Source organism: Nicotiana sylvestris, chromosome 11, assembly GCF_000393655.2.
Source record: "Nicotiana sylvestris chromosome 11, ASM39365v2, whole genome shotgun sequence".
NCBI classification, from domain to species: Eukaryota; Viridiplantae; Streptophyta; class Magnoliopsida; order Solanales; family Solanaceae; genus Nicotiana; species Nicotiana sylvestris.
This window is the reverse complement of record NC_091067.1, coordinates 5,460,245-5,474,337: the sequence shown is the minus strand read 5'-3', so window position 1 is coordinate 5,474,337 and position 14,093 is coordinate 5,460,245. Positions and strand designations below refer to the sequence as shown.

Genomic DNA, 14,093 nt, shown 5'->3' with positions numbered 1-14,093 from the left:
ACTAGCTCCCAAGTCACATAAAGCCTTGGCAAAATCCGCACTCCCAATGGTGCAAGGAATGGTAAAAGCATCGGGATATTCAAGCTTCGGGGCCATTGAATGCACTATAGCACTAACTTAGTGAGTCATCTTTATAGTTTTACAATCCATAGAACGCTTCTTTGTGACCAAGTCTTTCATGAACTTTGCATAGCCCGACATTTGTTCAAGAGCCTCCACCAGAGGCACATTGATGGACAAGCTCTTCATCATATCAATGAATTTTTTGAACTGATTATCATTTCTCTATTTTGCGAGCCTTTGAGGATAAGGTGGAGGTAGCCTTGGCAAAGGAGCCTTGGCTTTTGGCACAATCGGCTCCGGTATGTTAATCACTTGTTCCCTAGACGGGTTCACAACATTTTAAGTTTCCACCTCAGCCTCATTAATGTCAATCCTTACTTCATTGTTCACATTGTCATCAACCACATCTTCAACTGCCAAAGGAACTTCATCTTCATGCAACTCAACATCATCATCCACAACTTGCTTTTGTTTCGAGGCATTCACACCACCTCCTCTCCCACTTCTTGTTGTAACTACCATAACATAATTGTTCCCACCCTTCGGGTTCACTACCGTATCACTTGGTAGAGCACCCTTCGGGAGAGTATTCAATGACTAAGAGATTTGGCCTAATTGCACCTCCAAGTTTCAGATAGAGGTATAGTGGGAAGCTAATTGTGCATCAGAATATGCATTCTTCTTCATCATCTGCTCGAACTTCATTTCAATTCTACCCATATCATTACTCGAAGAACTAGGACCTTGAGATGGAAATGGGGGTGGATTGTTCGGTTGTTGGTACATTGGGGGCCTTTGTAAGCCTTGCCCCCGGTTTCCTTGGTTTCCATTATTCCATCCTCCTTGATTATTATTGCCACCCCAATTATTGTTATTACCATTTCAAATCCCTTGTTGCCTTGATTGTTGTTCTGATTGCCCCAGTTGTTGTTTTGGTTGTTGTTCCCCCAATTACCATTGTTTTGTTGTTGATTGCCCCAATTGCCTTGAGGTCGCCATTGTTGTTGGTTGGAAGAGTTGCCCCGTTGTCCTTGATAGTTGTTGACATATTGAACCTCTTCACTTTGGTCATCATAACCATCATTTGAAACCCATCACATGCATCATCAAATTGCTCAGAATTCCCTTGGTTTTATTGTCTTCTCTTGTTGACAAGCATATTAACACCTTTCATGTCATTCACTTGGCGAGGATTTTGGACTTGTTGCAACTGTGCCTTAGCCAATTGGTTTATAGTAGTTGTCAACACCGCTATAGCTTGCCCATGGTCACGTAATTCCTTATGCAAATGGATAACCATTAGGTCACCTTGGAATATTGGCTCTACTTTGCCATATAGAAGAAGTGTCAGCCATCTCATCAAGTACATCACATGCCTCATCATATGATAGCTTCATAAAGTTGCCCCCGGCAAGTTGGTTCACTATGTATTGATTTGTTGTATTGATGCCTCGGTAGAAGGTTTGTTGTATCATAGCCTCGGTCATATCATTATTGGGGAATTCCTTCACCATCGTTCTGTACCGCTCCCAAATCTCATGTAAAGGTTTCGTGGGCTCTTGCTTGAAAGACAATATCTCATCACACAATGCCGCCATATGCCCCTGCGAGAAAAATTTAGCAATGAACTTATCCGCCAACTCATCTCAAGTTGTGATGGAATGGTTGGGGAGTCTCTATAGCCAATCCAATGTCTTCTCCCGAAGTGAGAATGGGAAAAGCCTCAACCTAAGAGCATCCTCGGACACATTCGTCTGCTTGCTCCCCCAACATGTATCCACGAACCCCTTAAGATGTTTGTAGGCATTTTGATCCGCGGCGCCTATGAAATACCCATGCTGCTCAAGTAAGGTCAACATCACGTTGGTTATTTGAAAATTGCCCGCCCGGATTCTAGGCGGGACAATAGCACTTGCATCGCCCTGGTTCGGAAGCACTCCGGGAGCCACTCTTGGAGGTGGCAGAGGAGGGTCTGGAATATTATCGTTAGGATTAGCATTGGCATTGCGGCCTCTACGTTGTCCTTGAGGTACAAGAGACACCTCATCTTGTTCAACATCATCTACCTCCTCCCCCGCAATCACATTTCCAAGAGGGTCATTTGCATTGTTCGCTGTCATATTAGTACCTGATTAGTGACACAAACAAGTAAGTAACAAAGAAGGAAAGAAGAACAATACACAAAACTAACTAAATAGATGGCCAAAATCGTTAGCTCCCCAGCAACGGCGCCAAAAAGTGATCACGGCCTACTCCGCTCTACTAATAAGTAGCAAGAGAGGGTCGCAATAGCTTTTACCCGATTTTGGGTCGGGATCGATATCCACAGAGAGATAGAATTAGAGTTGAGTATCTATTTAGCTTAGAATTGCGTAAGTGTTCCAAATTACACTTCTCATCATTTTTGGGGTATTCTTTATAATTCTACTTTAACAAACTACAAATTGTAAATTAAGCTAAGAGATAAAAGCTACGGGTTGTTCAAATAGTTTAAAGGGCACTAGGGTAGTGACATCCGCCTAGGTGGTCAATTGACGGGTACTTGAGCCTAAGGCACAATTGACATGATTGGGGAGTATGATATAACCGTTGCACTACTTTACCCACTCTACACCTCTCGGTGGTTCAAGTGATTTTGTGCAATTAACTTTCTCAAAACCAACTGGGTATGCAAATTTGCACAAGCAACTTAGGGTTCAAAGTATTACTCTCTCGAGGTTTAACCCTTTAATTGGGGCTATCAATCTCCTGAGTACGCCCCAATTCCTTGTTGGATTAATTTTGAAGAATTAGGCTCTCTTTCTCAAGAAGAGCCCTAGTCAACTAAACACAAACTAGTGTTTGCAACCACTAATTTAGAAATTAACCATGAAATTGACCCAAATATCAAACACACATAGTCAATTTAGCCCTAAAATACAAGACCCATCAATTACCCACACTAGGGTTGAGCCACAACCCTAGCTATGGGATCTAGCTACTCATATTCAAAGAAGAAAAATAATAAATAGATGAAGATAAACTCATATTAATTAATTACTAAGATAAAAATAAAGATTCAATGTTGCAAAGTAGATAAAATTGCCCAAAATGGCTACAAGAGTCGTTCTCACGAGCGCAGCTGCTTCTAAAAACTACCTGATGACCTAAAAATGGAAAAAGGATCTATTTATGCTAAGCTAAAAAATTTGGACAGAAATGCCCCTGTGGGGCTAGTGCGGACCGCACAGAATGGACTGCGGCCGCGGTGACTTCTTGTACGGTCCGCACAAAATGGACTGCGGACTGCATTGGCTTGAAAGCTCCAAACTGCAATTTCTCTGAATCTTGGCTCTGCGGACCGCACAGAATGGTAGTGCGGTCGCATGGACTCCAATGCGGACCACACTAAATCTAGTGCGGCCGCATTGCCTTTTAGCCTGAATACCTGCTCTCTGAACCTCCTAGTGTGAACTACACAAAGTGGTGTGCGGCCGCACTGGACCCATTTTGCCTGAGCTTGTCTTGTCTTTGGCACTTGTGCAAGTTTCACTCCTTTTGAGCTGATCTTTGACATCTTATCACTTTGTTGATCAAACCTGCTATCAAGCACAACTTGTGAGCCTTTTGGGACTATTTTGTATGAATATTTAATCAAAGCATAAGCAAGAAGGAGTATAAAATGTGTCAAAATCACTAGTTATCAATTAGTAATTTGTATTCTAATACTATGAATTTGGTCACTGGTTGTCCATCAATCCCTGCTTGTTCTGTGTACTTGTTGGTCAATATGCTTCCCCTCTTATCTATGTTCATGTGTTTTTGATTTAAGCTCCCTATGTTCCCAAGCCCCCTGATCCCTGTTTGTAAACTTGTTTGTCTTCACTTAGAATCAAGTAATAAATGGCTTTGAATCTGATCACTCTAAGTTTTGTGATTATGTGGTTGTTTGTTGAATCTTTGTTCTTCTCAAAATTGCTTCCAAAATTGTTTTCAATCTTAACATTTTCTTAAAACTGTTTCCATTCCTGAAATACCTTTTCACTCCTAAAATTTTTACCTCTATACTGTTTTTACTAAGTTCTTCCAACTATATCAAGCACTCTCATTTCTACTCTTAAATTAATTAAGTTTTTCCCTTCCAATGTGTGTACTGCCTAGAAATCCATGAGACTACTCCGAACTCTGGTACACTGGGGCTGGCCCTTCCACACTGCACATAACTACTTCTCTATTTATAAGGATCTTGGTGTGATCATTGTCCGGGGTCTTGAGGCCCTTGGGAACTTTGATGCACCAGGATACCTCATTGGATACTATGGACTATGGCATCTTGGACTGTTTTGAAGGCCTGGTATTTCCAAGTTCACTTTGGGCCTATTTCAGGCTCTCTATATCATAGCTTATATTTATTATGTAATTTATTTATTTATGGTCTGTAATGATAATATCTGTAAACAGATATTGGGGAAATTATTAAAATGGAGGGATTCTTATATGTTTTTTGTGGGAAAACCGGGTAGAAGTCATGCCTTTAGGTCTATATTATGTATACTTGCATTAGAAATCATGCTTTAGGTTTATACTATGCATTAGAAATCATACTTTAGGTTTATACTATGTTTACCTTCATTAGAAACTATATTTTTAGGATCACTTGACATACTAGACAACATGTTATAGGCTCACTACCTCATTTGTTACAAAATTCGGTTTTTGCATAATCATGATCATCTAGGAATCCTATTATTAAGTTACTCCTATAATTCTGCCTAATAAAAACGTCCATTCTTTCTGTGCATTAGAGATCCTGCTTTAGGATTGTATTTGCTTTTAAAACATGTCTACATCGCATAAATCAATAACTATCTTGTCTATAAAAATGTTTAAAAACAATACCAACACTTAGATGTCATAGAGATAAGTGTGTAAACCAGTTCTATAATGTAATATTCAGCACCTAGACCAGCATGCCTATAGGACTTAATAAATTCAAACTGTTTTAAACTGATTCCCAGAATTCTGATTGCATTTAGACAACTTGTTTATAGGGTATTACAGATCCATGCCTAGGCAAGCCTATAGGTAATCAAGGTCTAATAAAAATTGTAAAACTATGCTTTACTTATTTGTGACTGCCCAGATTCAACAGGTTCTAAAATTAGTAGGCAAACTGATTAAGTCTCTATCGCTTCACCTTAACACAATGCTGCATATTTTCTGCTTGTCATGCTCACCTAGATATCCTGTTCTAGGACCGTTCTGAAATATCTGAAATCTGTTGTTTGAGACGTGCTAATTGTCTGTTTATTTCTGGAGGTAAACATGAGCCCCCTTAATTGTTTCTTACTTGATATTCCTGTTTGTTCTTTGTTGTCACTTAGATTTTCCCTTTAAACACCTTAGGAGAGTCTAGAAATGCCTAAAATTAGAGGTTAAACACCTCCGAGACCACAAGGAAGGGACGGGTAATGCACGCATAGAGTTCGTCTAATTAAAAGTGCTTAGATAACCAATAAGGGGAGGGTAATTGGGTAGTAAAAGGATATGATGACATGTGCTCTAATACCACGTGTAACCCCTCTAGTTGAGGAATGATTATTGGGTATTGTACAGATGTGATCCTATAGGCTAACAAACCTAGGACTTCCCTCATCTTATTTACATATGTGTGCTTAGACTGCTTATCTATTAAATTTCCTTTATCTTATATGTGTGCCTAGACTGCCTATCTATTAAATGACTAATTCACAAAATACGATTGGCCGAGACCCACCGTTCTGGACCTCGAGAAGGTGCCTAACACCTTCCCCTCAAGATAATTTCAAGACCTTATCCAATCTCTGGTAAAACAAATCGGTTTTATGAGTTACTTGCAATAGGTGCTCTAACGTACCTTAAATTCGTTAGGTGGAGACTCTTCAACTTATGTACCCCTTTCCAAAAGGAAATGAGTTGTCCCAAATGAATGTCGAAACCCTGACTTCCACTGCAAAGATGGAAAAAAAGGGGGCACGACAAAACCCAAAAACTTTTCCGAGGTTACGCCGAACGCACATTTCTTGTGGTTCAATTTTATCCCGTATTTTCTCAATATGTCGAATTCTTCCTTTAAGTGGTTGATATGATCCTCGACCCTTACGGATTTGACCAACATCTCATCGATGTATACCTTCATGGTCCTTCCGAGCTGGTTTTTGAACATCTTTGTGACCACCCTTAGCCCCTGCATTCTTCAATCCAAATGGCATGACCCTGTAAAGTATGTTCCCTTATGAGTGATCAAAGTAGTCTTCTCTTGGTCATCTTCTTCCATGTGTATTTTATTGTAGCTTGAGTAGGCATCCAAAAATCATAACAACGCGTGTCCTGTTGTCGTGTCGATGAGTTGGCCGATGTGTAGTAACAAGAATGAATCCTTTGGGCATGCTTTATTCAGGTCAATGAAGTACACACACATCCTCATTTTTCCATTATTCTTTTTACCATAACCATATTGACTACCCGCTTAGGATACTTTGACTCCCTGATAGAGCCGTTGACCAATAATTTTTCTACTTCTTCGTGAATACCCTCATTGATTGTGAGGTTGAACTTTTGTTGGACCTGCCTTGCTAAAGATAGTAGGGGTTTTAGACGGTGTGTGGCTATATCCTTGGGTATGCCGCGCATATCTACATGGATAAAGGAAAACAAATCCGTATTGGTTATTAAGAATTGACTAAATTTACCTGGGTCTTGGAGTTTACAGCCGATTTAGGCTTTTTTGCTCGGGTCACTGTGATCTAGTCGAAGTTTCCAATCTCACAAATGGTTAAACTGCAATTCATTTGCTTGTGAAGAAGCTTATCTAGTTCTTGAACGGGATCGAGGTCTTCTATGGTCAACCCTGCGGCTTCGACCACTTCATGGTCCACAATGGTATCTTTGGCTTCGATCGGTAGAGACCTCAACATATGCCCCTTTTTCCTTTTATTTCTTTTGTTGACTTGTCGTTTCATCCAGGGGAGATCCAATAGCATTCCCGAGATGTGCATTGCTCCCCTCGTATGCTGAATATTCCCTAGGGGGTCGGGAACTAGATCACTTGGTACAAGATAGAGGGGACCACTCTCATGCAGTGTATCCATGGTCGTCCTATGATATGGAATATTGTCTGTAAAGTCACTCCGTCGGTGAGGACGAGGAGTGTGATCTCTCCCGAAGTCCATTTGACTGCATTGCTAAAATCGGTTAGTGTAATGCAGTGCGACACTATCTTATCCTCAAGTCTTATATGTGTGAGGACTCAAGGATGGATGATGCATGCTTCCTTCCATCATCTACCATAATCCTCCTAACATCAGCATCTAGAATTCATAAAGTAATGACAAGTGCATCATTGTAGTAAAAGTCAAACTGTCGGCATCTGACTCATCGAAGGCGATACTTTCTTCGAGTACGTCACATTGTTCGTGGGTGATTAGTCTTTTGATTTTGTAAGTGCCACTAAATTTGATCCCACTGATGGAGGCATCATTACTGCCACCAACAATCATGTTGATGGTGCAAGGTGGTGAAAGCGGCTTGGTGGGCCTAGGCATTCTCGACCCCTTGCTAAAGTGTTCATGTCTTTGTTGCTGAGTAATTCTTTGAGATGCCTTTGCTGCAACAAGTTCTCTACTTCTAGTCTCAGAGTGTGGCAATCTTCCATTTTATGTCCACATTCTTAGTGTAACTCGTAGAGGGCGTCAGACTTCCTGGTGCTCAGGTTAGACCTCATCTTTGGTGGCTACTTTGTTTTTGTTCTGAGCTTCTCAAGAGCGTAGACCAACTCTATTGGTGATACACAAAATTTGTGAGCAGATAGTAAGAAGGCATACCTCGATCATTCCTGTGAGTGCCTGATCTCGGCCTAAAGGGGCCATCTTCGTAGCGAAAGGAGGGGACGGGTGACCTAACATAAGGTTGATGACATTCCTTGCATGGCCACGATACTGGATGGTCTCTTCTTATGTTGTCCCTACGTTCCTTTCTAGGTTCTTATTATATAGAGATGAGTCATTAAGTTGGCCCATTGAGGTCATCATCATTTGCCCTAACCTCTGGCACAGTAGCCATTATGTATCTCGTCCCAAGTGGATGATGGGTATTTTATTAACTAACTCAGTAGCTTTGTGGTCACCCTCGAACGTTCTTTGCTCAAGTCGTTTTGAAAGGTTGCCCGGTGATCCCCTCGGAGATGTTCGGTAAGGTCATCCTCACCCTGTTGAATCGGGAGGAAGTCCCTCAATCCCTCTCATGGGGAATGCTTGATGGCGAAGATAATGTTCACCCTTGTTTCAGCTTTCTTGGCCCCGGCATGCGCCATTACGAACTTGTCGGCCATCTCTTCTAATGTTTTTGTGGAATAGGTTGGCTTACGAATACCACGTCAATGCCCCTCTATTGAGAGTTTTACCAAATTTCTTCAGCAAGATAAAGGACACCTTCTCTTTAGTGAGGTCGTTGCCTTTTACGGCGGTGACGTAGTGAGTTATGTAATCTTCGAATTTTGTCATTCTATCGTAGATTCTGAGATATGGAGCATTTTGAAGGTTTTTGATATGGCATGAGAGGCCACTTCTTCCCTGTATGGTTGTTCCATGAACCTACCGGCATCTCTTTTCGGTAACTGCGCTTAGTATTTTGTCTACCCGTTCCTGGTATTCCTTTATTTGTTCCTTGAGTTTTTTTGTTATTGTATTCCATTTCTTTCATTCTTTTCAACACAGCAGCTGGGACGTTGTCACCTACATTGTCAACAATCATATGGGTGTTAGGTGAAATGGAGGGTTTGGTTGGTCATCCTCTTCATTCATGCGTTATGCTGCATGATCCTCGTAGTTTATGTGGTCGTGCATAGGGCTTATTTACTAATCATGCTTACTATAATGTCAATCAATCATGCTTCGAGGAGCTTTGTTTTACAGCGGGTGGTGCCCCTTCTCCCGTGGACTTAGAGGCCTCCTTCCAGTTTGGTTTGGTTGTGTTGTAGAAAGGTGTCGGCGACTTCCCTAACCTGGGTTATGCCGTGGGAGTCGCTTCCTTATCTTGGGTATCATACCCTTCATTTATGGCACTCATGAGGTTGAGCGGGACATTGTCCGTCGCTTTTGTTACGTTTCCCTAGTTACCTGCCATGGAGTTTTTGTATAAGCACATAGAGAAAAAGGATATCCTTTGCTGTTTGTTAGATTAATAAGTCACATGAGTTATAGATCCAATGGAAACTAAAAACTTGACTGAGAAATTTCCACAGACGGCGCCAAACTGTATGACCCAAAATTTATGTCTAGGTTGTTATACAATTAGATTTATAGTGAAAAGGATTAATCTAAGTCAATATGAATATCCAAATGATAGATCTAGTATATTTAGGGAGAATAACGCACGTGTGTTATTACATAACACTGTTTTGGAGTAATAATGGAGCAATAAATGATTCAAAAGTATGAAAGGATGCAATAAATGACATTTAAGTAAATAAAATGAACAGGATTCACTCGACAAAGGTGAGATTTCCCAATATATTTCTTCTAACTATGATGGATAATGATAAGCCTTTGAATATTCCGATCCCTCTTGGATCAAGGAAGAAAAGATGGATAAAGATGTAAAAAAAGTAAACTTTGTATGACATTCTTTGTTCAATCCCTTCTATAACTATGTATCTTACTATTTTATAAGAGCATATGGGCCACAAAACTATAGGTAGTGCAACTGGAAAGAATATTCTCTAGGGAATAGTAATCCTGGAACTAGCTGTTTCTACTCGCCGAGGAGGTGTGCTTCGTCCTCGTCCTCATCTTCTATCGAGCCACCTCGACCTTGTCGACGACCTGCCATCTTCTCGTGACGTCGACCCTTTGGAATCGGGTTATCGTATCCTATTGACGACACTTGGCAGCCTCCGAAGTTCTTATGTCCGTTGACCTAGTCAACATACAACATGATGTTTTTCACCCATTGAAGAACCGAAATAGTTTCGTGTCCGTTCTTTATATCTACTTCGGTTGGTGGTTCTATAGTGGCCACACATTTTTAATGTCGTACCATAATATTACATGGCCAAGAAACTACATTCGTCCTTATTGAATTGATAATGATATATTTTAACATCATCATAGGCATGGATTGGCTCTACTCATGTTATGCCAACCTAGATCGTCGAGCTAAGATTGTTAAGTTCGAGTTTCCCAATGACCGGTGATTAAACAGAAAAGTAATATTGGTATACATATGAGCATGTTTATTTCCTATCTTAAGGTGAAGATGAACATCAACGGTGTATCTACCATCGAGTTTGGGTTAGGAATATCGATGTTGAGGCACCGACTATTCAATCTGTGTCAGGTGTGAATGAGTTTCTGAAAGTCTTTTTAACAAGTTTCCTAGAATTACCCAACAGAGTGATTAATTTTGGGATTGATGTTTTACCGGATGTGTATCCTATATCAATTTCTTTCGGATAGTTGAATTCATGAGGTTTCCCCTCATTCCTATGCAGGATTTTTTTATAAAAAAAATCAAGGTGTATTATTGTTTTAGTCATATCGTATTACAATGGAAAAGAACGTGTGGAAGTGATGAAAATATGACATTTTACTGTTTGGGTAGTATTTACTCCGTAGGTTAGTTTCATTATTAAACGACTTTAGCCATAGTAAGAACTTACCCAAACTCAATATTTACATCAAACCAAACAATTTCAATCTTAACAGTGAACAATTGTGTAAATACATCACTTAATCATATCATAAATTTGGTGTGAATAAGCTTTTACTCTTCAGCCATATCAGCCCAATCGACGCCATTCAGAGACTTTTATAATGTTTGTGTTTACCAAATAGATATGCTAAATTGGGAAAATTTCAGTAGATTGCTCAAACGTGTGCAGGTAGGAGCATCAAATAACAATAACATAATAAAGGGCATTTAAATTTGTTTAAAGAATTAGAAAATCTCCAATTCATAGGTCAGTAAAACAAATCCTTCGGGGATCATTCACAAAGTTCCATCACTGCCTTGCAACAGCCTTAGTAATTTAGCTTATACAAAAAGTAGCTAAACAATGGGATAGCTTATTCTGTTTTGGCCTCGTTTTTATCTCATTTTCGTTCCTCCCCTACCTTTCTCAGTTTTCCCAAAGCGTCAAAAACACTCTTTATCGATGGCCTTTTGTCTGGATGAACATCTAGGCAACGACAAGTCAGCTCTGTGATATCTGATGCAGTTTGATCATCAACCTCATCGAAGCATTTATGAACCAAATGAGTTCTGCCAAACATAACTTCATCTACGACTGGCTCATATTGAGAATAACGAAATACAAACTCCTTTTTGGCTATCAACTCCATCAGTAGAAGACCAAATATATAAACATCAGATTTCATCGTCCGTTTACCTGCATTGATCCAGGAAAATAAGATAAGAATTGCATTATGTGTCCACAATATGCACATGTAGAAACAACAAATATGAGTAAATTTTTCCATACTTGGAAGCTCAAGAGTCATAGTTCTTAAAACAGATTTCTTTTCACTAGTTCTTTCTTTCAGCCGAAAAACATAAAAATATGAGGGACTTAGCATTCTCAGCTGAGTCTTGACTTAATGCCCACTAATGAACAATGTATAGGAAAAAGGTCCACAAGCTGTCGTCAGTATATTCAAATATCAGAACTTTGTATACCTATATAACAAACTTCAACAAACATCAACATAGAAGAGAGAAAAGATGCTAGATTTCATCAATCGACAGAAAGGGAGGGAGAGAGACGCTAGAGATGAATTTCTGATTTAAGATATTTCACCATTTTGCATCCAAAACTGACCAACAGGAAACCTGAGACATTCTAGTGATGTAGTCCGCGAGATTACTGCATTACATAGGTGGAAATGAAAAGATCTCTATAAGAATTAGCAATATCGGGAGGAGGATCCAATTAGAAGAATTGACCAAAATGTTGATTTTCTCAGGAAAAAGTATTTTGTGGCATTGGGAACAAATAAATGCAAGAAAGCAGATTTCAAGGATGTGAACCTCAATGACAAGTACTCCTCCACGACTCAAAGTACAGATATAGTTTCATGTTTATGTTCTCGCTTTTGTTTCAACTATCTTAGGTTTCAGCTTTAGTTATCTTGGTCTTATGTCACAGTTACATAACTGACCATATGCTCTGGCATAGCTTCCATGTAAAAATTGTCATGTCTTGACAACTAATCCTAACTTGCTTGTACTGAGATACTGAGGAAGGAAAAAGGTAAAATGCCAAGAAGTAGAACAAAAGTGGTGGCTTATAGTTGCTCGTATCATGCGTTGCACAGACAATTATAACTTTGATCTATAGCATGAAAACATCAAAGATGACAGTCTGAGCAAACATGCCTCTATTAAAAACCTCTGGAGCATCCCTGCCAACAGGATACAGAGGAGGAATTTCAGAATCCTCGTTGACATGATGGTAAACGGCACCGAAATCAAACACTTTAATATTCATTTCCTGCAAGCCAAAACAATGTAGTAACTCGTTAAGAATCTTCAGATATCTTAAAGAAACAGAAAGTCGAGAAGACGACCAAGGGCTCAAACTCAACCGCATTTACGATAATGCATGAAGCAGTAATACTGCCAACTGCAATCCTCCTTTCATGCAGCCATGCCAAGAGGTCTGCAAGTTGAATTGCCACTCTTATCCGATCATCCCATCCAAATGCATCTGACGAACAAGAAAAAGAAAAGATAACGGATGTGAAGAAGCACACAAAATTCACACTAAACAGCCATTCAACATAATACATGAGGTAACTTAAATACCATCCAGAAGCATATCAGACAAATATTCCCAGATAAATTCTTCAACATAGACAGCTGCAAGCCTCCTCTCACAACAGTACGTAGACAACTTCATCAAATATGGATTTGCACTTGCTGTTTCATATAACTCAATCTCATCCTACAAAAGAACCCCTGCATCATTCATTCAACCCAATATAATAGACAAGAACATCAAATTAAAATGTATCTGAACATACACAAAATTTCAATGGACGATTAGACTATAGATGGTCCCTAAGAACGAGAAAATCCCATGTTTTTACAATCACTGGTCGTTTTTCTGATCCTTTAGTAATGGTTCCACGGAACAATCTGCCTGAATGAGTCGTCAGAATAAAGTTCTCAGTCTTGAAGTCAGTAATCTTTTCTAACTCGGAGTAGCTGCAATGCTTCACCTCACCATCTATCACCGGCAGACTTGGGAACTCAAAGCTGCATTTGGCGACCAGAAGTCAAAGAAGAAACACTAACATCGTGGACGTGTAGCTTGAGAAGTGCAGTCAAATGAAATGGGACATCTTCAGGTCAAAGAGAAAGCTGGAGTAAGTAGCCATTAGATTTGATAAAGGACAGGGTTCAACTTTATCTACAAAATGGTATTGCGGAAAAGGGAGAAGGAAGAACTTTTGAAGTTTGCAAAGGCAATTCTTTCATCGAAGTCTCTCATTTAAAAAAAGAACGGAAACAAAAGAATCTCTGTCTGAGGTCAATTATGCATGCTGTCAAAAAAGTAGGAAAACATAGAAAGTGCCATGGTAGTTGGGGTTTTAAGAACGTGCTTTAATTTAGTGAAAATGAAAACAAACGTATAATGATGCAAGAAAATAACTACAATTAGAAAGAAAAATTATATGGAAAAATGATTCAGTAGAAGTCATATGTCAAAGCAAGTTCAAACTTCAAAACTATCTTAAGTTCTGATTCAAATGTATAAATGCAGTAAGAAGCTCCAAGTTTTCTCAAACTAAAAAGTACCTACTAATATCTTTTTTAGAAAGCAAGACGAACATCTCTTAGTGGGGGATCCACATTGCAATTAGGGGCGGAACCACGTGTTACTAAGTGGGTTCAACTGAACTCGCTTCGTAAAAAAATACAACTGTGTATATTAGTAAGTCTCTTATGAAACAGTATTAGGGAGCATTTGAACATACTTGATGCATGCATTTGGGTTCGAACCCCGCTTTCAC

The 14,093-nt window shown here is 39.6% G+C and overlaps 1 protein-coding gene across 1 annotated transcript; it reads right to left on the bottom strand.

Annotated features, from left to right (window-relative positions):
* Positions 1-402: 402 nt before the first annotated feature.
* Positions 403-12,895, bottom strand: LOC138880686 (probable inactive receptor kinase At3g08680). Its single transcript, XM_070160862.1, has 8 exons — positions 12,883-12,895; positions 12,672-12,784; positions 12,454-12,568; positions 11,193-11,467; positions 10,739-10,776; positions 6,215-6,297; positions 2,106-2,191; positions 403-639 (listed from the first exon to the last, which is right to left on the bottom strand). The coding sequence occupies exons 1-8, from the start codon at positions 12,893-12,895 to the stop codon at positions 403-405; spliced, it is 960 nt and encodes a 319-aa protein (XP_070016963.1).
* Between the last annotated feature and the right edge of the window lie 1,198 nt (positions 12,896-14,093).

Coding starts and splice junctions, on each gene's coding strand:
- LOC138880686 (XM_070160862.1), bottom strand. Junction 12,569..12,671: donor TTACTGCTTCATGCATTATC/GTAAATGCGGTT, acceptor TTTGGCTTGCAG/GAAATGAATATTAAAGTGTT. Junction 6,298..10,738: donor GATGTAAATATTGAGTTTGG/GTAAGTTCTTAC, acceptor CATACTTTACAG/GGTCATGCCATTTGGATTGA.